Source organism: Caretta caretta, chromosome 1 (assembly GCF_965140235.1).
Source record: "Caretta caretta isolate rCarCar2 chromosome 1, rCarCar1.hap1, whole genome shotgun sequence".
Lineage (NCBI taxonomy): Eukaryota > Metazoa > Chordata > Testudines > Cheloniidae > Caretta > Caretta caretta.
The window spans coordinates 76,457,659-76,482,800 of record NC_134206.1 but is presented as its reverse complement, the minus strand read 5'-3'; the positions used below and the strand labels follow the sequence as shown (position 1 = coordinate 76,482,800).

The 25,142-nt window shown below is 40.0% G+C and overlaps 1 protein-coding gene across 1 annotated transcript in view; it reads left to right on the top strand.

Annotated features, from left to right (window-relative positions):
- The window catches only part of KLHL1 (kelch like family member 1), a 452,588-nt gene that overhangs the window by 343,269 nt on the left and 84,177 nt on the right, over nucleotides 1-25,142 (top strand). Inside the window, exon 7 of the mRNA XM_048851948.2 lies at nucleotides 2,356-2,580. Coding sequence (XP_048707905.2) covers nucleotides 2,356-2,580 — 225 coding nt within the window. The remainder of the gene's footprint in view (nucleotides 1-2,355; nucleotides 2,581-25,142) is intronic.

Sequence of the window (25,142 nt, the reverse complement as noted above, 5' to 3'; positions counted from 1 at the left end):
TTATGAGTAGACCTCATCCAAGCACATGACCATCTTGATAGTAGTGATATGGACATATATTGTGAAGGATAGAAAGAGCACTGTGCCATTTGGATATTCCTGGCACTTGCGACCATGTCATCTGACCAGTTCACCTAGTGACTGCATGACAATGTTGAACAGGATAAGAGAGAGAATTGGTTCTTGTGAGACTCCACAGGAAGCAGGCTACTGGCAGAAATGTAATTTCCCATCATTTTTCTGAGAGTGTGTCTCTCCAGGAAGGATGTAAACCATTTTTAATACATTCTATTGGACCACTGCCACCTCTCTCAGGTGGGACACCAGTGTCTCTGAGTCAGTGATGTCAAATGCTGCAGAGAGGTCCAGGAGGACGAGAATGGAGATCTATCCAACACCCAGTTAGAGTCGGAGATCATCCATAGGAGCAACTAAAGCTGTTTCCATCCCATACCCTGGCCTGACTCCAGATTATTTTGGGTTTAGGATATTAGCTTCAGTCAGATGATCTTATGGCTGGCCTTTGGCTAGCTTCCATATGAATTTGCTGGAAAAAAACTGGCAGTCAGCCATTCATGGAACACTAGCAGGATCAAACACTCAAATTAGAGTTTAAATAAAACATTGTGTCAAACTTTAAAACTCAGCCAATATTAGAAAATAGGAAACTGTGCAACTGACCATAGTGTAAAAATATTTACTGGGTATGATCTGCCATCAAAATTGCAAAATATCTCAACTGTATTTTTAACTGCCAGATAGAAAACCTGTACATTCGAGTGCCATGCCAGTTATAAAATCAATACCTGCAGCATGTAAAATGCTTCTTAGTAATGCAAACACTGAAATGTAACATCAGCAATGTGTGTTAATACACCATGCAATATCACCAAACAACTATATTAAAGTTCTCTCTGTTCTGTAGATTAATTTATTTATGCAACTCACAGTTTTAAATTAAGATCTGCAGAAGAAAAAAAAAAAAACCTGAGTTAATTGAATGTGGAAATTAGTTCATATTTCTTATAGCTTCAGAAAATTAACAGGGGATTTAATATATCCAGTTGAGCATCTACATTATTATTGCTCTATTAAACTTCGATACAAATTGAATTTAAATCACATCTGTTTTAGTTCAATTAACAAAACTACTGCTTCCACAATGTTTGTTTTTGTTTTGTTTATTACTTCTTCTGTTCCAAAGAATGAATGAATCCTGAAAGAATTGTTTTCCAAAGAATTGTAACCTTTTATTACAGTCCAAAGAAAATAGGATAGTGAAGCTTAAGTGCAGAGGGTAATGATGCTGATTTTCTCTCTAGGGATACTTAATCATTAGAGATAAAGCAATGTTAGATGTGTGAATGTATATGAAAATAAAACACTGAAGGTGTACAGATTATATTAATTATTATATGTATTTCCTATGGATTACTTTAAAACCATCTGTCATTTAGATATTTGTGATCTGGATTTAGATTAACCTTTCCTATATGCATATTTAAATTAATAGACTGCATTATTCTGTTAGACTTGTACTTGATTAAGTTAATTATGGTCTCTTTATCTCTGTGTTTCTTATAACCAAGTTTATTGCATTTCTCATCTTTCCTTGTTATATGCAAGTTACTTTTAGCAGCAGAAGCTTCTTAACTTACCAGCTAATCATGACAAGATTCCGAATTATTTTATATGTTTTGCTCTTTACAGCTTTTGGTGTCAGATGTGTAAGTAAAACAAATAACCATATTCAGAAGGAAACGTTGTTGGATGTATAAATAAATCTACTTTAACTCTGTTACTTCTAAGTCTCTAGGTGACAGTCTGTGGTATCATACTGGGTCTGAAACAAACAAAACATAGATCTGAACTAAAAAAACCTAAGGAAGTATAGACCCAGATATGAATAGTAACTTCCCATCTCTAATGAAAATAACACTTAATTTCACAGGTTTTTTTTTTATGTAGGATACTGAACAAATGTAATGAGGTTAGTGATCTTCAGGAGTTATACCACTGAACTGTAAAAGAGATCATAAAGCTAGTACATAATGTTATTCAACTAATGATACTCTAATTCTGGAGTGGCCATTTGGTCCTATTTCTCTTCCAGGAAAAGATGCATCAATCACTCATTCATGAGCATGAACCACTCATTCATTTTACGAATGGCTTTAAATACACAGAAAAATGAATCACTCATTCATTTTACGAATGGCTTTAAATACACAGAAAAAGTTTGATAAGACTCACAAAACAAGCTGACAACTAAGTGAAGCTCTCACCTTTTGGGGGTGGCGGGGTATATGAAGCCATATACAGTAAATACATTATCCCATTAATATGTCTCATCAGGTGCTACAACTATAGAGAAGTATGATCTCAGGACAAATATATGGATCCAGGCTGGAGTGATGAATGGCAGGAGGCTGCAGTTTGGTGTGGCTGTCATTGATGACAAACTCTTTGTTATTGGAGGCCGGGATGGTTTAAAGACATTAAACACTGTTGAATGTTACAATCCAAAAACCAAGGCTTGGACTGTCTTACCCCCAATGTCAACACATAGGCATGGTTTAGGTAAGAAATTTAAGTTTTAAAGAGATGTAATTTGTTTTGGAAATGTATAATTTGTTCTGAAAACCTCAGTATTTTTGAGCTAAAGGAACAATGCAATAAGTAATTATGTGTGTTTGATGGATGCTGCCAGGATAGATAGTAGGCAAGCAATGTTAAGTGATTCCTGAATTGCAGCAATTCAAAAGAAATGTGATTTGCCAAAATGTTTCATATGCAGATACAAAAACAATATTCAGTCACTCCATGGTGTGCTTGTATATGAAAAATAAAAATTGGATATAGAATTCTAAAATTAAAAAAGTGACAACCAAATACAGTGTTGAGTGGAGGGAGGAGAAGAAAAGGAAACTGAAACTTGCAAAGATTGACCCAGAAGCGCAGTCTTGATTTTCTTTTTTGTCACTGGCATCCTGAATTACTTTTTATTTTTGATCAAACAGTCAAAATACGCTACACTTTCTCATGTATTAGGAGAGCCTCATCTATGCTCGAGGATACGGATGGGAGGTACATCAGCTTAGTGTCAGTGGCGAAAGGCTTATAATTTTAAAAGCACTGGCAAGAGTGGCATTCATCAGCAGTAATAGCATCTGTAGCATGTGTGCACTGCAAGGCTGCCTCAGATAAGTGTTACCGGGGTGATTAGTGCATGCACACACTTTTGCACTCCAGAGTGCTTACAGTCACATTACTGCTTCATGCAAACCCTTCACAATCCGTCAACAATTATATAAAAAGGTAAGCCCTGATTATCTAAATCCTCACTACCAAAAAAAATTTGTCCCCAGTATTCAAAATTTGTATACAAGCCAAATTTTCCTTTTCTGAAACTCCAGTTATCTGAAGATTTCAGATATCCCTTTAAATATCTAGATTATCAAAGTGTGTGTGTTTGTGTGTATGTGTGTGTGTGAGAGAGAGAGAGAGCATATTCTCTAACTCAGTGGTTCCCAGATTTGTTCCGCCACTTGTGTAGGGAAAGCCCCTGCTGGGCCGGGCTGGTTTGTTTAGCTGCCGCGTCTGCAGGTTCGGCCGATCGTTCCATGGGCCATGCCAATGGGAGCTGTTGGAAGTGGCGGCCAGTATGTCCCCTCAGCCTGATTTTGACCTCCATCAATGTAACTCCTTTGATATCCACTGATATGAGAATATGGTATATTACATTATATATTATATATTCTCATGTCAGTGGAAGTCAATAGTGTTACACCATTGTACAACCAATGAAAGGTCAAAATTAGGCCCATTATGTTCAGTAGCATATAGATACAGGGCTCTTTCTCCTTTCACACCTGTCTTATATCAGGGTAACTCACGGAATATTTTTGGAGTTACTCTTTACTTAAACTGATGAATGAAAGCCGCCCATAATACTTAAACTAAATGTGATACTTGTGAAGTTTGCTAGATTGGCTACCTTGAAGATGAAATTCTCTCTTTATCCACAGAGTAGGTACAGTAGAACCTCAGAGTGATGAACACCTTGGGAATGGAGGCTCTTCACAACTCTGAAATGTTCATAACGCTGAATAAAACGTTACGGTTGTTCTTCAAAATTTTACAACTGAACATTGACTTAATACAACTTTGAAACTTTACTTTGCCAAAGAAAAACGCTGCTTTCCCTTTATTCTTTAGTAGTTTACATTTAACACACATTTTACTGTATTTGCTGGGGGGGGTTGATTTTTTGGGGGGGCGGGGGGTCTCTGCTGCTGCCTGATTGTGTACTTCTGGTTCCAAATGAGGTGTGTGGTTGACTGATCAGTTCATAACTCTGGTGTTTGTAACTCTGGGGTTCTTCTGTATGGTAAAACATAGGCATCATTAGCGCAAGTTATCTTTGCCCTGAAATGACCATAGAAGTCAATGGATAATGGTTTTCTTGTCTATTGCATCCCTTACCTTTCTCCTGACACTGTCAATAAGTGTGCCAACCATGCTGATGGTTTTGTGTTACATACACTTCTCCACTGGGAGCTGGATGAAGGCTACCTTAGAGTTGTCAGATGGTAATAACTGAGATGGATCTGGACTAGTGAGTTGTAGGTGGAAGATTCTGAATAAACTTACCATTTATTTGAGCAACCCCATCCCCAGTCTACCTCAACACTGTTTTATTATATTTTTTATTTTTTGTCAGTATTAATTGTTGGCAGGAGATGGGTGGCATGTTTCCCTGCCTGGAGTGAAATTGAGACAAAACTACTGGATAGTTTAAAAATAATAATAGTTTGGGTTTTAATTTAATTCATTAGTAATCCTTTGAAATAATTATATACATAAATGTATAATCCTCTGTAAAATAAAATGTATTTTCCTTCCAAGTTTACTGTTTTCCATTGGCAAACTTTGATATGTTTTTTTCCTAATGGAAAGCAAGGCATCCTGATTTCATTCCAATTAATTTGTTATTTGTACTTCAGTGGCATTGATGATATAAACAGGATTACACACAACTTTTGAAATAGTGTAAGTTAACTCTTCTTCTTGAGAGACAAAAGGGATCACAAAAGGCTACAGCATTTTAAAGTAGGCTTCAAAAATATCCTTTGATTTTAATTCTCTGCTATTAAGCGAAGGATTTTTTTCTCTTAAAGCAATTTAGAGTCCAGAGGACATTCACCATCAGAATATAACATTTATAAGGTATGGAAAAGCTGACCTATCTGTACTGTGTTCTGGTAATCTTGCCTATTTCGATAGAATTGTTATAGAATCATGGAATCTAGAAATGGAAAAGACCTGTTCGGTCATCTTGTCCATCCCCCTGAGTTACAAGTTGTACTATTGTTTTTCTTTTTGCATTACTTTTAAACTTTGTTTTCTGCATACAGCTTTTTTTTTCTTTAGCATCTTCTTTTTTAAATGACTTTGCAATGATTTCCTGCTGCTTTTTCGTTAGAATACATGTGCATAATCTGATAGTATAGGCTGAGCATAGACTGACTACCTGTGCATATTATCTGAGAGCAGATGATATCAATTTCAAAATGTAATGTTACTAATTTTCTGAAATAATCAGTAGTTGACCTGGACTGAAGACAAGCTGTTAGTACATGAAAACATTACTGTGTTACACTGGACCAGAAAATAGTGCAGGTTAGAGGTGTATTAAATGCCTTGTGCCACAGATATGATGGACAACTCTCACTAAGGGAAAAATTCTACTCTCTGAAGAGTGTAGATCTCAAGTGAGTCCATTTACTTCAATGGAGTTATTCCATATTTACACCTGTGTAACAGAACAGAAATTGGTCCTATGAATATTAGAAATTGACTGCCTAATCCATAGTACATAGCAGTGACAATGTGCCCCATAATGTATAAATATAAGAATATAGCTGAAACTCTGGGGCTGGAGTACCCATGGAGGAAAAATGGTGGGTGCAGAGCACCCACCGACAGCCCCCCATCAGCTCCTGCCTCTGAGGCGCCTTCCGCTTGCCAGCGACCCCGCTGATCAGTGCCTCCCTCCTCCCTCTCCATGCCTCCTGTCCACTGCAAACAGCTGTTTTGTGTCGTGCAAGGAGGCTGGGAGACAGGGGGGAGGAGCGAGGATGCGGCACACTTGGGGGGAGGGGGCAGAACTGGGCAGGAAGAGGCAGGGCAGGGGTGGAGTAGGAAGAGGTGGGGGGTGCAGTGAGAGCAGGAAGAGACAGGGCAGGGGTGGGGCCTTGGGGAAAGGGATAGAGTGGGGACAGGACCTGGGGCAGAGCCGGAGTCGAGCACCCCCAGCAGTTTGAAAAGTTGGCACCTGTGAATGATGCATCAGCATTCTGAGTAATCTGACAATTATTCTATTAGTAAAAAATAATTTCTGGATAAAAAAATGTATTTACAATAGAAAAATCCATATTAAGTTATATGCAGCATTGTCAGTCCCAGGATATCACAGAGACAAGGTGTGTGAGGTAACATCTTTTATTGGACCAACTTCAGTTGGTGAGGGAGACAAGCTTTCAAGCTTACACGGAGCTTTTTTCGGGTTCCCAGACTTGAAGAAGAGGTATGTGAAAGCTTAAAAGCTACTCTCTCACAAACACGAGTTGGTCTAATAAAAGAGTACCTTGCCCATCTTGTCCCTATATTAAGTTATAGACATGTCTATAGAAATGATCTAGAGAACATTGACTATCTACAGTCATTTTGCCTGAGTAGGGGGACTTGACCCTAGATCTTCCACTTCCTGGTGGGTGCCTAATCACTGGAATATAGTGTCATTCTCACTCTCTCTGTGCCAGTGTACAGTGGAACAGCTTCAACAGGAGAGACTGAGGGAGTCCCCCATCAGAATAGTTCATAGTGCAGTGGTTAGCGTACTCTCATGAGAGACCCCTATTCAAATTCTTTCTCCCTCTCAGGCCGAAGGGAGGATTTTTTTCCCCACATCCCCAATGAGTATTCTAATCACTGAGCTAAAAGTTATAAGATGGGCACCACCACACCGCCTAAGTCTCTTTGTGGATCCAGGCCCTAAATCCTCCCCTCAGCATTTACTACTAGGCTCCTAACTCTCCTTATGTATTGTATAGGGAGATTGGGCACCTGACTCGGTAGATTCTCCTAGGTGTCAGGATGCCTAAATGATAGATATTGCAACACTGAGTATAGATCCCATTTATGGATTTGGATGCTGGTCTGATCCTGTTGGGCATTCTCTGTGTTTCTACATAATTAACGAACTCAGCTGTTTTTATTCAAACGCTTAGAGCCAGAGGCTCAGCTGGCGTGAGCCAGCCTAGCTTCATTAACCTCAATTGATTTACACCAGCTGAGGATCCAGCCAATTAATAACCGAACTCTCTGGCAGTTTTGGGGGTGTTAGAAATGTAAGACTGAGACTGTAATGTTTGTGTATATATAATATTGTGATTAGGCTTGGTAAAGAGTAGTCTCATTGCTGGGCGTGGCTATGGATATGGTTTAGCTGGAGAATACTTTTGAAATGTTAGATAGGCAGGGCATTTTAATTCCACTTGATAAAATTAGTGTTGATACCCTCTCTAGAGATGAGAACATCTCTTTTCCCTAACAGCAAAAGGAAAATGAGTATTATGAAACGAGTTTAAGTAGCTTCTTCATCAGATTTATTTTGCAAAAATCTTCAGCTGATTCCTAGCAGGGAAAATTTTGTTAATTTAAATATTTTCCTGTGGTCTCAAATGAATCAGCCCCCAGAAAGCAATTTTTTCCCTTGCCATTTCAATATTTTGTGGCAATTCTAGCATAACACACATTCCTTTGCCATAAATTCCTATATTTTATGTCTATTTCAGTTAATTGGCATCAGATAATTATAATGATCTTTTCATTTTCTTCAAGATAATGCTTATCACATATTATATCAAGTTCTTAATGTCTGTTAACAATATTCTTGATCCTTTTTTATTATTGTAATCACAGTCCATAACCATATGATAGGAAGTCTGTCAATGTTTGCACTGGATTAAATCTGCATGCCATGAGAACATAGTCTAATCACTTATATCCTTATCAACAATTGTTTAATGAGCTCAGCAGTATTCACTGTTAGACATGTGTCTGACACTTGCTCCTTATGCTGAGTCAACAAGAAAACATCATGAGCATGAGGAAAATGATGTAATTTTAAATTTATGTTTTCATCTGTGTGAAATGACAAAACATTGATTCTCTTATGGAATTCATTCCTTTTGGCTTTACTTTTACTCTTGCTATTTGACAATTCTCAGAAAAAATATTTACATATTTAAAAATCTATAATGCTGGTATTGATGAATTAGAGAAACCAAACTGAATAAGAAGGTAGAAACCATGTATAGAGTAGCTCTTAAAATGTTTCAGTCTACTTAGGTATTTCTGAACAAGAATGTTTTGATATCTGTCCATCTGTTTTCGAAAAAAGAGTTATGCCCTATAATAGGGATGTAGCAGATTATTCCCTCCTGTCTTCCTCCCTTCTCCTTCACCGCCCTCTTAACCTCCAAGCACAAGAAAGAAGCCCCTGAAGACTTGTGCCTCAAAGGTGCATGTCTGAGGCACAAAGCCTGCGTAGATGGTGCTGTTTCTGCACTGCATTTTGTTCAGGTTAGTGCTTAAAGGTACAATCTATCCCTATATATCTTGTAGCCCAGTAGAATAGTATTTTGGATTAATTTTGCTTTAATTAATTTTAAAAGTATCCCAGTGTTGCCAGCCCCAAAGGTTCAAAAATCATGGATCAAGTTCCAAAACATCTTGAGATCACCTTACAAATCATGAGATTCTAAAACAAACCCCAACAACGTTGGGTTCTCTTATGCACCTTTTTATTTTTAGCCATTAGGATACTATTGGGTCATGTTTATAAGCTTTCTTTATAGCCATTAGGGCTATTCAAAATGAAATGAAAGCTGGGATTATCATGCATTCACATAAGTCCAGGAACTGAGTCTTTAAGAGATACACAAAATGTAGCAAGATTCATGATAAAATTGTGAGAGTTGGAAGCATGATATCCTAGTCTAAAAGGTAAAATGTTCTATCATGAAATGTATTCGAAAATGTGTGTCCAATCTGCGGCTTGGGGCCACTCTGACAGTTCTAAATTGTGGTCCTCGAGGGAGACAGCTAAGAAAAAAAATAGCATTTTATTACAAGTTTAAAGTGTTTTCCCTGAGCCACTCCTTGTGACTTTAAATTGAAGTGTCTGAATCAGCTCTGTCACTATAGGGAAGTTAACAGGGGCACTGCAAATGCCAAATGCCTCTCACCACTCCATCTGATCTCAAAATAGTGTCTGTACTGTGAGCTGAGAGTACTTTGAGCAGCTCCATTCCTTTTTCTGCTACAGCTACTCAGCAACATCTCTACTACTACCTGTTGCCTTTCAGGGAAGGGAAAAGAGATGCTCTGGTTGCTCCACGGCTTGCTTGCCTGCCTGCTGGTCTGTAGGAACTCATGGAGAGCAAGTTTGGAGCTTGACTGACATTGGTAAAGGATGGCTTCCCACCTCCCATGTTGCTGCTTGCAATTAATTATAAGCAGAAGCTTAAAAAGAAGAAAAAAAAACCACTAAGGTGGTTCAGGTTGTCCTAACACATACATGCACATACATGCCTTATCCATATTTGAAAAACAAAGTGTGTTTATCAAATGAGGTAGCAAACACTTGTTAATTAAACAGCACTTGGCATCTAGTTGTAGACAAAGGCAACAGTATTTAACAACGTTAGCTGGTCTTTCTCAACATCTAATTTTCCCAGTGTAGACAAGGCCACTAATGAGACCCTGGCTATGGTGTCAAACTGGTTGTATGTGATGTGTCCAGTGCCCACTTTGAGGGAGGATGAGACCACTAAATGACAGTATCATCCCAGGTTTCTGAAATTGAAGGAAACATATTTAAGATAAAATGACAGTGATTTTCATTTTCAGCAGTCTTTTTCTTTTACATACATTTTTACTTTTTTATTCATTTTTAAGAACTGTTTTCACAGTGGAAGACACTGCAGGGTTTGTTTAACATAGCGAGTAGACCTGGTTTGGTTTAGTGCACTGGACCGGGCCCCATAGTTTATTCTTGTAGCCATTCTAGTAATCACCTGTCATGTTTATTGCTTAAGTATGATGACACCGCTGCCGTCTAATTTGAAGAGAGCCCTTATTGCAGTCTATTATATGTTCATAAACTCCTCAGGAGTTTAGAATAAATCTGCTTTTGTTTGTTCACTGTTTTTTAATTCAATATTAGATAACATCATCACTAGCAACCATAGGTCACTCACTTCACGAAGAGGTAAGGATCAAATATACAAGTAATTAAGATGGAAATTGTTCCGAGGCCTGGGAGGAAAACATATCCTTGGGAACTGAAGCATTTGGGAGTATGGAGGGATTTCACAGCATCAGGAGAATGTCATACCCCGTATGTAACCCAGGGTTTGTCATGGTCTATACTTTGATAGGAAACGTCCAATGAAAACCCACAAGCTATAGGAAATCATGACAAGGATGGTATCTACCCCTTTGAGTCAGGAGTTGGAGGCACTGTGCTTCTAGAAGTGTTGTCAATCAGATGAAACATAGAGCCAACATCCTGACATCTCTAATGACCATCTTGGGCACTGTCAACAAGAACAGAGGTGACATCGCTGGTGTTTTGGCCAAAAGCCATTTCTGGCTACCTAAACTTTTTCTCTTTAATTTCTATATGTGAAATTATGGTTCATCTCCAATCCTAGTAAACTGTTGTGTATTGTTGAAGTTAAATAGTTAACTTACTGTTGAATAGTTGAGATGCTTCACCCTAGAAGAGTAAATTTCAGGGGTGGGTGAAATCACTATTTTATCTACAGCAATGCCCTGCTGAGTCACACAAGGGTTGGAGGGGTAAGGTGTCATTTTCACTGTAGAGACCCTTGCTATCTTGCAGAACAGAATGGTTCATAGTGGCCAAGGGAGAATGCACAGTGAGGCATATGTAACACTTGCTCTGAGAAGGATGATCTTGCAACTTCTATGGGCTCAAGTTGCCACCATCACAGCATAAATTCAGGGGGACCAAGAGTCTAACCATGCTCCAATTAGCTCCCTGGGACTACAGTGGATGAGCAAGCACAGCAGCTGGTCTTCCATAATAGCACTCCTTTGAGCAATAGGTTGTAATGTGCCATGCTGCTGTGCTGTTTCTTCCTCATCTATCACACAGATGCAGTGGAAGGCAGAGTTTTCCCTGGGGTTTATGTGCCTTAGGATTTTTTTTTTTTTTTGGCTGAAAGGCCTGTGTTACTGGCCTTTTCACCAGAGTAATAAGCAGGGGCTGAAGAAGCCATGGTGCAGATCCAACCCCCTAATAGAGGGAAGTTTGCTAAATGCTTGGCATGATCCATTGAAATTGCACAGTTTAAAGCTTCCCATCTTTGCTTTCAGAAAACCACATAGCATAAACTGGCTTTTCTGAAAAATGCAACTAATTTCTAGAACTAGTCAGTACAACAATGGACAGTGGTAAAAGGAGGGAAGAGGAGGAGGAGGATTTATCTTTATTTCTCCCCACCCTCCTCTCCCCGCAGATTCTTTGGAATAGTTCTCTGACTTGGCTCATTGTGGGATCACATAAGGTATATTAATTTATAAACAGTTCCATTAGGTTAACTCTGAGATAAAGGTACAGATAGAGTTATCGAGTCTCTGTGTTACTCAAGATACAGTCACAGTATTTCTGAATAAAGTGAATTATTAGGCAAGTTTTACATGTCTGCAATTTTATCACTCTCCCAGGAATTCAGAAGTTTCTTTAATTTATTTTGAAAACCCTCAGGGTCCAGATATTTAATAAAGGCTCTTTCGCTTCCCAGCACTCACCCACACCCAACCACCCTTGGTAACTTTTCCCTGAATAAAGGAAAACTACACATTGCATTTGTGTCCTTCTATAATTCATCACACATGCATATTCTTCTGTGTTTAATTTTTGATTTCAGAATTTTTTCTAAAGAACTAGTATCTTTTGGATTATGATTTAATTGCACCACCAAACAGCAAGACAAGTTGGACTTCGAGTCAGGCAGCTTATATTAAGACATACACATTATCAATAATAGCGAGTGATATGTAAAAAATTACAAAGGAAGTATAATTATTTATTTATAAATGTTCCCTCTTTTTATGTTCATGCCTGTGTAAAAAGTACTTCTCCCAGAATATTTTGAATATTCTGTAATAAGTATATTTTAATGCAATGTATTTTTGAAGTGAGTTACCTAATACAAAGGTATTTAGGCCAAGACACACTCTGAATTAAAAAGAGAGGCGTGAGCCTTAACTCACCACCACCATCACCAGCAAACATTTCACCCAGTAAAGTTCTAAATGAAACTAAAGGCAGACTGATACTACAAATTGACGTTGGCACAGCTGCACCACTTTAATGAAGATGCTCTAAACCAATGGGAGAGAACTCTCATAGAATCATAGAATATCAGGGATGGAAGGGACCTCAGGAGGTCATCTCGTCCAACCCCCTGCTCAAAGCAGGACCAATCCCCAACTAAATCATCCCAGCCAGGGCTTTGTCAAGCCTGACCTTAAAAACTTCTAAGGATGGAGATTCCACCACCTCCTTAGGCAACGCATTCCAGTGTTTCACCACCCTCCTAGTGAAAAAGGTTTTCCTAATATCCAACCTAAACCTCCCCACTGCAACTTGAGACCATTACTCCTCGTTCTGTCATCTGCTACTACTGAGAACAGTCTAGATCCATCCTCTTTGGAACCCCCTTTCAGGTAGTTGAAAGCTGCTGTCAAATCCCCCCTCATTCTTCTCTTCCGCAGACGAAACAATCCCAGTTCATAGATTCATAGATATCCAGGTCAGAAGGGACCATTACGATCATCCAGTCTGACCTCCCGCACAACACAGCCCACAGAACTTCACCCACCACTCCTAAAAAAAACTTCTCACCTATGTCTGTGCTATCGAAGTCCTCAAATCGTGGTTTAAAGACTTCAAGGAGCAGAGAATCCTCCAGCAAGTGACACGTGCCCCATGCTACAGAGGAAGGCGAAAAACCTCCAGGACCTCTTCCAATCTGCCCTGGAGGAAAATTCCTTCCCAACCCCAAATATGGTGATCAGCTAAAGCCTGAGCATATGGGCAAGATTCATCAGCCAGATACTACAGAAAATTCTTTCCTGGGTAACTCAGATCCCACCCCATCTAATATCCCATCACAAGCCATTGGGCCTATTTACCATGAATATTTAATTACCAAAACCATGTTATACCATCATACCATCTCCTCCATAAACTTATCGAGTTTAATCTTAAAGCTAGATAGATCTTTTGCCCCCACTGCTTCCCTTGGAAGGCTGTTCCAAAACTTCACTCCTCTGATGGTCAGAAACCTTCATCTAATTTCTAGTCTAAATTTCCTGGTGGCCAGTTTATAACCATTTGTTCTTGTGTCCACATTGGTACTGAGCTTAAATAATTCCTCTCCCTCTCTGTTATTTATCCTTCTGATATATTTATAGAGAGCAATCATATCTCCGCTCAACCTTCTTTTAGTTAGGCTAAATAAGCCAAGCTCCTTGAGTCTCCTTTCATAAGACAAGGTTTCCATTTCTCGGATCATCCTAGTAGCCCTTCTCTGTACCTGTTCCAGTTTGAATTCATCCTTCTTAAACATGGGAGACCAGAACTGCACACAGTATTCCAGGTGAGGTCTCACCAGTGCCTTGTACAACGGTACTAAAAGTTCCCTCAGCCTCTCTTCATAAGTCATGTGTTCCAGTCCCCTAATCATTTATGTTGCCCTCTGCTGGACTCTTTCCAATTTTTTCCACATCCTTCTTGTAGTGTGGGGCCCAAAACTGGACACAGTACTCCAGATGAGGCCTCACCAATGTCGACTAGAGGGGAACAATCACGTCCCTCGATCTGCTCGCTATGCCCTTACTTATATATCCCAAAATGCCATTGGCCTTCTTGGCAACAATGGCACACTGTTCACTCATATCCAGCTTCTCGTCCACTGTCACCCCTAGGCTCTTTTCTTCAGAACTGCTGCCTAGCCATCCGGTCCCTAGTCTGTAGCAGTGCATGGGATTCTTCCGTCCTAAGTGCAGGACTCTGCACTTGTCCTTGTTGAACCTCATCAGATTTCTTTTGGCCCAAACCTCTAATTTGTCTAGGGCCCTCTATATCCTATCCCTACCCTCCAGCATATTCACCTCTCCTCCCAGTGTAGTGTCATCTGCAAACTTGCTGAGGGTGCAATCCACACCATCCTCCAGATCATTAATGAAGATATTGAACAAAACCGGCCCGAGAACCAACCCGTGGGGCACTCCACTTGATACCGGCTGCCAACTAGACATCGAGCCATTGATCACTACCCATTGAGCCTGACGATCTAGCCAGCTTTCTATCCACCTTATCGTCCATACATCCAACCCATACTTCTTTAACTTACTGGCAAGAATACTGTGGGAGACCATGTCAAAAGCTTTGCTAAAGTCAAGGAACAACATGTCCACTGCTTTCCCCTCGTCCACAGAGCCAGTTATCTTGTCATAGAAGGCAATTAGATTAGTCAGGCATGACTTGCCTTTCGTGAATCCATGCTGACTGTTGCTGATCACTTTCCTCTCCTCTAAGTGCTTCAGAATTGATTCCTTGAGGACCTGCTCCATGATTTTTCCAGGGACTGAGGTGAGGCTGACTGGCCTGTAGTTCCCAGGATCCTCCTTCTTCCCTTTTTTAAAGATGGGCACTACATTAGCCTTTTTCCAGTCGTCCGGGACCTTCCACGATCACCATGAGTTTTCAAAGATAATGGCCAATGGCTCTGCAATCACATCCGCCAACTCCTTTAGCACTCTTGGATGCAGCGCATCCGGCCCCATGGACTTGTGCTCGTCCAGCTTTTCTAAATAGTCCCGAACCACGTCTTTCTTCACAGAGGGCTGGTAACCTCCTCCCCATGCTGTGCTGCCCAGTGCAGCAGTCTGGGAGCTGACCTGACCTGTTCATGAAGACAGAGGCAAAAAAAGCATTAAGTACATTATCTTTTTCCACATCATCTGTCACTAGGTTGCCTTCCTCATTCAGTAAGGGGTCCACACTTTCCTTGAGTTTCTTCTTGTTGCTAACATACCTGAAGAAACCCTTCTTGTTACTCTTAACATCTCTTGCTAGCTGCTGTAGGCTTTGTAATTCCATCTCCACAAGAGGCAGTAGCCATGTTGGCAGGAGAAGCTCTCCCATCAACATAGTGCTGTCAACCTGGGGACTATGTCGCTCCAGGGTGTGGATTTTTCATACCCCTGAATGATGTAGTTATGCTGAAGTAAGTATGTAATGTAGACCAAGCCTGTGGTTACACATTAAGGCTCCAATCCTGCAAAAACTGATGCATATGCTTTACTTTAAGCATATGAGAAGTTCCATTGGGGTTACATATATGCTAAAGTTATGCATGTGCATAACTGTTTACAGGATTGAGGCCAATTTTGTTATACATTAGGGAGTAAGAGTAAAAATCACCCCGTATGCAAAAGGCCCACAGAAGTCCTATGCGCCCCTTATTTTCCGTTTAAGACTCATTTTGAGATCTAAGTCACACTTTGGCCTGGTGCTGGTCCTATCCACAGTGATGAATTTCACTCATACCAAATTATCTAGTAGTATTCAGCAAAATTCTGAATAACTGAATATATACCATCAAGCTTTCTGGAGTGTCTCAGGAATGTGAGGGCCAACCTCAGGGTGGACTGTTAAGAAGCAGGGCACACATCCCAAATTGTTTGTGAGTTCTACACTTAGATTTCATCAACCAATTATCAAATGTGAACTCCGTAGACACTGTAACAGCCTCAACATGGTGTCACAGACAGTCCCCTTGGGTACTCCAGTCTGTGTTGCCACCCAGGTAAGCTTGACTTTGTGATAGATGGCGCCTTAGACCGTACACCAAAAATCACAACAAAATGCAGGTTACTCCTAGTCCCAAAGGACCAGTCACTTACCCCAGAACAACTGTACTTTAGATCTTACACCAAAGACATCGCTTGTAGCCAATCCTATAATAAATTAATTAAAGATTTATTAACTAAGAAAGAGAAATAAGAGAGTTATTTGTAGATGAACACACACACACAAATGAGTTACAGTCTTAGGTTCAAAAGGCAATAGAGGCTGCTGCAAGCTCTATATGCAAGCTCTATATGTCCTCTAGAGCAGTGGTTCTCAAACTTGGGCTGCCGCTTGTTCAGGGAAAGCCCCTGGCGGGCCAGGCTGGTTTGTTTACTGGCTGTGTCCACAGATTCAACGCTCGCGGCTCCCGCTGGCCGCGGTTTGCCACTCCAGGCCGATGGGGGCTGCGGGAAGCGGCGCGGGCCGAGGGATCTGCTGGCCGCCCTTCCTGCAGCCCCCATTGGCCTGGAGTGGTGAACAGTGGCCAGTGGGAGCCGCGATCGGCCAAACCTGCAGACGCGGCAGGTAAATAGACTGGCCCAGCCCGCCGGGGCTTTCCCTGAACAAGCGGTGGCTCTAGTTTGAGAACCACTGCTCTAGAGGCCCAGCCTATGTAGCTGGTCATCCATTGCTTATGCTTAGACATCTAGCCCTCCAAAAGTCCCAGCAGCATAGAGATCAGTTTCTGCTTGTCAGGGATTTTTGTTCCCTTCCCCCAGAGTTCAAGATGATAAAATGAGCCCTTGTGCATGTCACCTCTACATGGGTGAGGGGGGAGCAATCAACAAAGTCTTTTGTCCTCTCATGTTCCACAATGGTTTGCCTGGTGTCTCTGGGCCTTCTTTTGTTGGCCAGGAGATAACACTTCCAGTGGTAAACTAATATTTCACACTCGTTAATGCTTCTCTCCTAACAGTGGGAGTTTACAGTTTCAGAGCAAACCCTTAAATATTACTGTATATCATGGGATACAGATATAAGTGAGATTAATGCATGCAGCAATTTACAAGCATTTCATATAGTTTAAACACTAATCACATTTTTATAAATCTAATACCTATTTTACCAGTACTAAAACAGGGGTGAGCCAGACTGAACTCTAGCTGTGCATTGGTCAATGTTCAGTTGAGGCCTAAGGGCTTTGGCATGAGCTGGCACTGGTCTGCCAGTGCCAGATATACAGCCAAAGCTAAATGAGAAGTTAAACAGCTAATAGAGCAGTGCATGATACAGCCACATGTATCTGATTATTAGTGCTGCAGAATGTTAGTACTATTACCACTTTTTAATAAAAGAACAAATCCCCACAGTTAGACATCCTCATGAAGCTGAACATACTAATTAGATGGAGTACTTTTTTTTTCCCCCCAAATCACCAAATTTTCAACTTCAAAAAATGACTTAGGTACTTAGGAGTCTAAGTCTAATTGAAATTCAGTGGGATTTCAGAGCCGTATTTTCAAAAGTATCCACACTCCTAAAGAAGCCTATGGGAACCTAGTGGGATTTGCAAAAGCACTTATGTGGCTACCTTCCATTGAAATCAATGGGAGTTAGGTGCTGAGGTGCTTTTGAAAATCCCATCACATATCTACCTGCCTCATTAGGTGCCTAAATACCTTTAAAAATATTGCACTAGGGTCCTAACTGCCTAAATCCCTTTTGAAAACGTGAAGTTGGCTCCTAAGTCTTTTAGGCTCATTGAAAATGTTACCTACCATCTTTTCTTTTGTAACCCCTTTTGGACCCAAGTGGCTACCTAGAAATTTGAGGTCTTGTAGGTTTCACCAGTTGGTGATCGAGCCAGGTATTTCTTTGATGTCATTTTTTTTGTTTCTGACGAATGCACAAAGTTCTGTTCCCCTGAACACAGGAGGAATAAAACAGGAGACAATTTTTTTCTTGCTCTCAGCTCCCAGCCTCCTTCAGACAGCACCTGACCCAAAAACACTCTAGGCTTGTCCCATGGCCTCACACAATGTTCGTCTGCTGCGTCTGGGGCTTCTTTCTGAGTCTGTTTCTGTGTGCTTTTCTCTCTCTCGCTTCCCAAAACAATACCCAGTAAAGACTTCCACCCACATAGTTATGCTTCCTGGGCAAACTCTAATATGTTTTTGTTTTAGATGGCAGCTGCTACAAAGTTGCTTAACTGTTTCTTTTAACTATCTTAAGTGAACGCCAGTGATTACACCCACCAGCTTCAATTACGTTTCTCCCAACTCAAAACACTACAGTATTTTTAAAAAAATCTTTGCTATTGTAATGATAAGATTTTGGAGCAAACAGTTAGTTACACTTAAGATAGAGAATGTGCTCTTGATTAAATAATAATTAATAATAATAATGATTAAATAAATGCACCGCTACAGACTAGGGACCGAATGGCTAGGCAGCAGTTCTGCGGAAAAGGACCTAGGGGTGACAGTGGATGAGAAGCTGGATATGACTCAGCAGTGTGCCCTTGTTGCCAAGAAGGCCAATGGCATTTTAGGATGTATAAGTAGGGGCATAGCGAGCAGATCAAGGGACGTGATCGTCCCCCTCTATTTGACATTGGTGAGGCCTCATCTGGAGTACTGTGTCCAGTTTTGGGCCCCACACTACAAGAAGGATGTGGATAAATTGGAGAGAGTCCAGTGAAGGGCAAAAAAAAATGATTAGGGGTCTGGAACACATGACTTATGAGGAGAGGCTGAGGGAACTGGGATTGTTTAGTCTGCAGAAGAGAAGAATGAGGGGGGATTTGATAGCTGCTTTCAACTACCTGAGAGGTGGTTCCAGAGAGGATGATTCTAGACTATTCTCAGTGGTAGAAGAGGACAGGACAAGGAGTAATGGTCTCAAGTTGCAGTGGGGGAGATTTAGGTTGGATATTAGAAAAACTTTCACTAGGAGGGTGGTGAAACACTGGAATGCGTTACCTAGGGAGGTGGTAGAATCTCCTTCCTTAGAAGTTTTTAAGGTCAGGCTTCACAAAGCCCTGGCTGGGATGATTTAATTGGGGATTGGTCATGCTTTTAGCAGGGGGTTGGACTAGATGATTTCCTGAGGTCCCTTCCAACCCTGATATTCTATGATTCTAAGTTTATGAAAATGTTGCTCTACCTCTAATCATAATTATTTCCATTTTCTATAAAGATATTTTGACAATTCTATTCTGGAAATAAATCTTTTCTCTTTTTAAATGATAGTTGTTTCTGTTTCTAAAATAGACAGTAGGCTGATACACACTGGAAAGATTGAAGACTGCATTTCAAACACTTATTTGCTTATACTGTTGACATATAGGGTCAAGATAATATTAATAAGTCTGCCTACAAGATTTTTATCTGCCTTTAAGGAAAATTGCTGATAGTGAGAAAAAAACAGTTTTAAATTATGGAATACAGTGTGAGGTCCCCACTTCATGAAAGCACTTAAGCACATATGATTAACTTTAAGCATGTGCTTGAGTCACATTAAAGTAGATGGGATTCAAGCACACACTTATGTGTTTTGCTGAACAGGGATGGTTTCTTGAATTGTGGCTGAGATGAGAAGTGCCTGCAGGCTATAGGATAGACCTCAAACCTGCATTTTGCTAGAGTTCCTGATTTCATTCATAAGCAGCAAAGAGTTCTGTTTCTGGGAAGATAAGTAGGAAAGGAAAGATGGTGAGAAGCAGCAGGGGTCATATACCATAGTGATGGATTTGAATATAAAAGTGGACAGGATAGAATGAGGTAATGTGAAATGAACTGGCACTGAGGAGAAAGGGAAAATAAGTGTCTGGTCCTCTGGAAGTGGGGCAAAACTTCCTAACCTGGAGCACTATCATCTCTGGCGATGAAGTAAAGAGTATACATGTCAAAATCAGGCATAGCACAGGCATTGCAATGAGGTCATAGATCTTTTCCTACTATTAGGCTTAAAATAGTTTAAGCCAAATACCGCAATTTTGGTTGAAATTCAGCCCAGTATTGATTTGAATCCAAATTTCAGTATAGTCCTATTTAAAACCAATCTTTTTTAAAGGGGGGAGGGTACTTGAGGGCGAAAAGGCAAAATGCTTTTTTCCCTTCCGAGAGAGTTTTTAGGTTGTAAGCAGGAGATGGAAATGCATTTCAGAAATTCTAATTATGCAAAAATTTAAAAAAGCCCACAACTTTTCTTACAGATTTGATTTCTCATATTAACTCCACTAATCATTTACGACAGATTTCTTTATGGAGAGAATCAGAATGAACAGCTGTAGCTTTTTATTAATGCTGAGGTAACTTAGATCTTTCTAGAGTGATGTGTATGTGTGATTGGAGGTTAATAATAAAAGCATAAATCATTGGTGTTTTTTTTATATTTTTATTTATACACTTTGGAAAACATCCAGAAATATTTTGTCTATTCAAGTTGTCATATGAAAAATACAAAGTAGAGTATAAGTCAAACAAAACAAAGTCATCATTTAAATAAACACAAGATAGAGGTTTCAAGTATTTAACTGATTAAATCTAGAGATTTAAGACAAGTGGAAAAACAAAATATTGCTACTCAATATCCGTATATCATTGTCTATCAATCCAGCATTAAGCCTTAGGTAAATTTATCATGAATTCAATCAGCCAGGGAATTAAATTCAAAATAATAATAAATTAGTTACTTTTGGCCACCAGGAAAAAAAAAATCTATTATGAATGAAAGAATTTTTAAAACACAACTGTTTGGTGAAAAGAAAAAAAAACTTTATTTTTAAATTATTATTTTATGACTTAATGCCAAAATTCACAACTAATAATGTAACCACTCCTACTATTCAACTAATAAAAAAGAGAGATATAGAAATTCCAATAAAGCTGTCCACTGGAGCAAAAACACACCAGAGCACATTGAAACAGGTAAAGATCAAACCAAAGATCTCAAACAGTTTGATAATGAGAGCCTATAATGAGGAACTGATTGAACATGGGAATCATGCAGATTAAAAATGCAATTTATGGGGTGAATATGGACACTGTTCTACTTAATATATCTTATGGGAAAGAATCTTTACTTTATGCAACCTCATGAAGAACTGTGTTCATTGAGACACATTTTTAGTGAAATATTCAGCAGAAATAACACAAAGTCAATGACAGGTTTCAGAGAAGCAGCCGTGTTAGTCTGAATCCTCAAAAAGAAAATGAGGACTTGTGGCACCTTAGAGACTAACAAATTTATTTGAGCATAAGCTTTCGTGAGCTACAGCTCCCTTCATCAAGTGCCACAGACACAGCAGATAAGAAAAGTTGTAATTTAGGAAAACCATTTGTCTGGCAAATGAGGGGCTCAGTTAAAAGACACTGCTTGTCCACTGGGGAACACCAAAAGATCAGTACTAATGCTCACTGGACCTGGGAGAGGGGGTGATTTTGAGGCTAATGGTAACCTAACTTTAGGCTTCTATTTTGAAAACTTTGGCCTTACTTGTTAAGCAATGAAAATGAGTTAGGGACCGTCCAAGACTCAAATATAAGCATAAGGCTTATTCAGAGAGTTCACAATCTACCCAGAAGGGAAATAAACTTAGATTTTATTTTATCTTTATTTTGATCACATGACAGTAAGTCCAGAGTATCCTCAGGCAAAGCACAAAGCATTGGAAAGCAGAAAAGCAAATCCAAATAAAAGTGTTGTTCCTGCATTAATACCATGTGTATGCACACCTGCACCCATGCGGTTCTCACTGTTGTTTCATTCACAAAGAGTGATGTTGAATGCAGGTTAAGTTGAACTAGTGGCATTTTATTAAACCCTGAGGATGGCGCTGTCCATGTGGCTGAACAGCTTTCCAGTTCCCTTGGTGTCCCATTAATAAAGGTCCATCTAGGGACTTTGGTCCTTTTGACTCCAGTTCCACTGATCATGATGCATCTTCCCTATTGGACAAACATTTAAATATAAACTTTAAAAGAAAATGATGCCCAGACCCCACCCTATGTGTCTTCAGCCAGAGGTTGCTAGCACATACTTGAACTGGAGTCAGAGTAGCAGCCGTGTTAGTCTGTATCCACAAAAAGAACAGGAGTACTTGTGGCACCTTAGAGACTAACAAATTTATTAGAGCATAAGCTTTCATGGCTACAGCCCACTTCATCGGATGTATAGAATGGAGCATATAGTAAGAAGATTATATATATCTTTAAATCTGTTACTGAGTGACCAGAGAGGTTGAAGTGTTCTCCTACCTGTTTTTGAATGTTATGATTCCTGATGTCAGATTTGTGTCCATTTGTGTCTATTTATTCTATGCAAAAGTATAAATGGACACATATCTGACATCAGGGATCATATATATATATATATATATATATATATAATATGATTCCTGATGTTAGATTTGTGTCCATTTGTGTCTGTTTATTCTACACAAAAGAATAAATGGACACGTATCTGACATCAGGAATCATAACATTCAAAAACAGGTAGGAGAATACTTCAACCTCTCTGGCCACTCAGTAACAAATTTAAAGGTGGCAATTTTGCAACAGAAAAGCTTCAAAAACAGACTCCAACAAGAAACTGCTGAGCTTGAATTAATATGAAAACTAGATACCATTAACTTGGGTTTGAATAGAGACTGGGAGTGGCTGGGTCATTACACATATTGAATCTATTTCCCCATGTTAAGTATCCTCACACCTTCTTGTCAACTGTCTAAATGGGCCATCTTGATTATCACTACAAAGGTTTTTTTCTCCTGCTGATAATAGCTCATCTTAATTAATTAGCCTCTTACTCCACTTTTTCATGTTCTCTGTATGTGTGTATATCTATCTATATCTATATCTATATCTATATATCTATATCTATATCTATATCTATCTTCTTACTATATGTTCCATTCTATGTATCTGATGAAGTGGGCTATAGCCCATGAAAGCTTATGCTCTAATAAATTTGTTAGTCTCTAAAGTGCCACAAGTACTCCTCTTCTTTTTGAACTGGAGTTTCATCTTTACCACAGACTTAGGTTACGTAGATTTTGAGAGACTTTGACCCCCACGTCAGGCAACCACACTAGGAGTGACCTATCTCTGTCTCCCTGTCACCTTCTCCAAATCTAGCAAACTCTCTCACTGTGGAGCTTCCTCCCTCTCTGTTGGGTTGAGTTCTGGATGGTTCTCTATCTCTCTGTTCTAGATGATCTCTGTAGGCTCTCTCTGGGTGCTGTTTCTTTTGATTTGTAAATGTCTCCTGTTCCTTTGGATCACTTGTCCCCCTTGTGTTGTCCCCTCATATCACCTGGGTGCCGCTACACCTCTTGTGACTTTAGTCCACTCCTTCAAGTGTCTCTCTAATGGTGAACACCTCACAGGAGTGCCTGTCTTCACCTGTATCCCCATCTCTGGGGATCCTCTCCACACCTGTATCCCCATCTCTGGAGTCTATTCCAGCAGTCCCCAGTCAGGTCTCAGATCTCCAGCCATCACCTATCTCTGGTAGAGATCCTTGTCCCACTTACTTGTGACCAAGGGGTTTGAAGGTGGCACAGCTGCATGACTTATACTGCAATATTCCCAGTAAGCCAGGCTGCCTAAAGCCAGTACCTTTGCTTTGCTGTCTTTCTCCCTGAGGGCTATGAACAGTGTACTGGCAGCAGTTACCAATTACCACACAAATAAGTAAAGTACATGTCTTCTTAAGGTAAAAGCACTACACAGAAAACATAATAAAACACTAGTTCCTATAGGAATGCTAAAAGCTTACCCGTCAGTCTTATGGGGCCCTATTAGGCCAAGGTCTCTCCAACCCTTCTGCAAGGATCGGGGCCCCCCTCAGAGAGAAGGTCCTGTCCATTTGCTGAATCCACAAGGAGGCCTGAGTCAGTTTAAACCCACTTCGAAACCACTTTCTTTATCAGTTGGTCTCTGGAAAATCCAGTTTGAAACAGTATATGTCAGCCTCTCCAGGGAGTGGTTCCTCTCTGGAGATGTTTACAACCTGAATGATTCACCTTAATCTTCTTCCACTGCTTTTGGTTCTTGGAGGAGGTGTGATAACCTTCCCCCATGGGATTGATTACAATCCCTGGCTCACAGGGATACATAAATCATTTGTAAACTTAATGCAATGTGGTCCCCGCAGATATTGCATGCAAAATCTGTTACAGCATCCTTAGATAATGAGGCAGGGACAACAGCTTTCTGTCCTTGAAATATGATTCCACCCTGCACACTCAGCTCATCTTTCATTTGAAAATATGGTTCTGTTCTTACTGATATTTGTCATTTGGCCACCTTGCTAGTGTCACTGTTGATTGTCTGTAGTTGGATGTCATTTTCTGTAGCCTCTTTAATTTCCATCAACTTTACTGTTGAAACTGGAAAATAGTGCAGTATGTGGATGGATTCAATATCTGATCCCCTCCCCCTTACTTTCTGAGACTGGGTATATAGCCCCTGCCCAGGGTGTCAGAAAACACCAGGAAACCCTGGACAATATCTGATCTATACCTGGTAGCATAGGAGGCGCATCAACATGTGCTGTAATTTGTTTGTAGCACTAAGATGGGCTTTGCCATGATTGTATCTAGGGTATTTGTGGTCTGATTGCATTCTTAGTGGGTGGTCATGGATGTACCACATCCAGAAGCTCTTTTTCTCTTTGGATGAATATCCTGTTCAGTCTCTGATAGGTTCTACTAGCATAAGCAATGAGCTGCTCCTGCAAAAGAGCTCTACCCAGTCCTTTTTTCTGATGATTCACACATTGCCTTTCCTGACTAGTAGGGCTTCAGGTCAGAGGCATCCATTATTATTTATTTCAGCATGTCAGATACTTGTATTGGGGACCTGCTCAATCCCATTCAATATCCTACCTTGTGAACTGATGTATGGATTCTGCTGCTGCAGACAGTTGTGAACTTGGACAGAATTTGGACAGAAAATATATCATTTCTATGAATCACTATACACCTGTCAACATCCAATGGAGCTGGTATGTCTCCAACTGCCTTGATTTTTCTGGGTTCTTCTTTCAGTCGCTCTGCTGTGAGTACATGTTCAATGTATGTCAATTCACACTGTTTGAGTTTGGTTTTATGTTCATGTCCCTGCATTTTGGTAGAAAAGCTTGTTGTTTTCTGTAATGGTTTCATTCAGCTTCT